Here is a 2,622-nt window from a genome sequence, read left to right as displayed (position 1 = left end):
GCCCAGATGAAATCTGATGCATCTCATGTTCCAATAGCCTTGGCCCTACAAATCCAGGCAATCACAGCCAATGTGGAATAACTAACCAGGCAGAATCAGGAGATGAGGTTGCAGCTGCAATAAGAGGAAAATCATGACGTCAACAGGAATGAAAACGAAGAAAACAACAATAGGAGAGATGGGTTAATAAGGGCAAACCCATCAGATAGAGCTAGCAATGACCTCTTGAAGAGCATGCGGAAGGAAATGGACAAGGTCGAGAATGTGATGAAGGAGAAGATGGACAAGAAGTTGGATGGGATGGTGAAAAAAACTGACTCTCCATTCACCCCTAGTGTCCTGGAATGCCCCCTGCCACTCAAGTTTCGTCTCCCCCCGCTCGAGTTGTTCAATGGTTTGAGGGACCCTCTGGATCATATATCGACCTTCAAGATGACCTTAAGTTTACATCAAAACCTCAATGAAATTCTACGTAGGTCTTTCCCGACCACCCTTAAGGGGGCCGCGAGAGTATGGTTTAACAAACTCACTCGTTCATCCATTGACAACTTCGAGCAACTCAGCAACTCCTTTGTTTGCCACTTCGTTGGTGGTCAACGTCAAAAAAGACCAGCAGATCACCTCCTCACAATCAAGCAAGGAGAAGGGGAGTCATTGAGATCTTATGTGAAAAGATTTAACAAGGAAGTGTTGGAGGTAGGCAAGGTGGAAGACAAAGTGCAACTAACTATGTTTAATGCTGGCTTGAAGTCAAAGGATTTTGTGGTTGCACTTGCAAAAAGTCCCCCTGGATCAATGATAGAGAAATTGTTGAAGGCCCAAAAATATATGAACGTTGAAGATGCTTTGGCTGCAATTGAACATAAGGGTCCACAAAAGGAAAGAAGAAGCACCCGAGACGTGCAAAGAGGTAGAAAGAGGGAGAGAAGCTCCCCTTCGTCTAGCCGAGACTCCATCAATAGGGGTGACGATAAGCTTTCAAGGACGGTAAATTTTACTCCCTTAGTTATGTCTATTAACAAGATTTTGATGTAGATCAAAGACGACCATGCCCTTAAATGGCCAAAACTGCTACACTCCTTGCTTAACATTCGCGACAAGAAGAAGTATTGCTATTTCCACAAAGATCATGGCCATTACACGGAGGATTGCAGGGATTTGAAAGAAGAAATAGAAAAATTAATCCAAAAAGGAAAGTCACAATAATTTGTGAGGAAGGACAGACCAGGTCAGGCAAAGCAAGTGGCACGGGCAAGATCGGATGAAAAACCCAGGAATAAAGATCATCCACAAGATCGCCCAAGGGACGCCATAGGAGAAATAATGATGATCAATGGAGGACATATTGCGGGAGGATCGTTCAAGTCCCTTAATAAGTCACAGCAGAGACAAGTAAACAGTGTCCATACGATATGCCCATCCAAACACCGAAGAAGGGAAAACTTAGATATAGTCTTTTTCAAAGAGGATGCTCGAGGAATGAAGCAGCCACAAGACAACCCCCTAATCATTATGCTCATGATAGAAGGCTTCAACACCAGACGAGTACTGGTAGATAACGGGAGCTTAGCAGACATCATTTACCTCTCTACTTTTCAACAGTTGAAGGTAGACCCGAAGAAACTTCGTCCGTTCAAATCTCCCCTCGTCAATTTCAGTCGAGACAAGGTGTACCCAAGAGGGATAGTAACGTTGATGGTCACAGCTAGCTTATACCCTCTCCAGGTAACTAACCAACACAATTTCTTGGTAGTAGACTCCCCCTTGTCCTATAATGTCATCATAGGGAGGCCTACTCTTAATCGTTGGAAAGCAGCCACATCTACCTATTGCTTGAAGGTGAAGTTCCCAATGGAACAGGGAGTTGGAGAGATAAAAGGGGACTAGGTACTAGCTCGAGAGTGCTATCAGGCAGTGTTGGCCTTAAAGGAAAACCATACATGGATGATCAAGGAGAAGACATCAGAGGTCATGGAAGCTCTGGAAACAATCGAGTTAGTGGAAAGGGAACCAATGAAGACAACTAAAGTAGGGACGAACCTGGATCCCTTGACGAAAGAAAAAATCATAAGTTTTTTTAAGAGCAACCTGGATGTGTTCGCATGGAGCCATGAGGATATGCCTAGCATACCAGCAAGTATCATTCCGCATCACCTAAAGGTAGATCCCGAAAGAAAACCAATCGAATAGAGAAGAATGGTTTTCGCCCCTGAACAGAACAAGACAATAATGGATGAAGTGGACAAATTACGCTTCAGGGTTTTGAAGGAAGGAAGACACTTATCTGTGGCTCTAGAGACGAACCTATTGAGGGCCGCAATCCTTCCCGTGAGTGATTGTACCTCCTTGACCATCTTTGGTGATGACATCTCGAGGATGGCCTTCACTTTCTCTGGATTGGCTTCTATTCCCCTTTGTGATACCATGAAGTTGAGGAATTTTCCCAAGGATACTCCGAATGTGCATTTGGTCTTGTTCAACTTCGTACTGTACTGCCTTAGTGTATCAAAGGTTTCGTTAAGGTCGTCCAGATGACTTTCTTCTTCCCTGCCCTTGACGAGCATATCATCCACATACACTTCTACGTTTCTCCCGATCTATTTGTTGAACATCTAGTTTACC

At 44.1% G+C, this 2,622-nt stretch overlaps 1 protein-coding gene across 1 annotated transcript; it reads left to right on the top strand.

The window, feature by feature from the left end:
• The first annotated feature begins 234 nt into the window (after positions 1 to 234).
• Positions 235 to 1,206, top strand: LOC126704820 (uncharacterized). Its single transcript, XM_050403819.1, has 2 exons — positions 235 to 987; positions 1,036 to 1,206. The coding sequence occupies exons 1-2, from the start codon at positions 235 to 237 to the stop codon at positions 1,204 to 1,206; spliced, it is 924 nt and encodes a 307-aa protein (XP_050259776.1).
• The last annotated feature ends 1,416 nt before the right edge of the window (positions 1,207 to 2,622 follow it).

Source organism: Quercus robur, chromosome 11, assembly GCF_932294415.1.
Source record: "Quercus robur chromosome 11, dhQueRobu3.1, whole genome shotgun sequence".
NCBI classification, from domain to species: domain Eukaryota; kingdom Viridiplantae; phylum Streptophyta; class Magnoliopsida; order Fagales; family Fagaceae; genus Quercus; species Quercus robur.
This window is presented reverse-complemented; position numbering and strand designations above follow the sequence as displayed.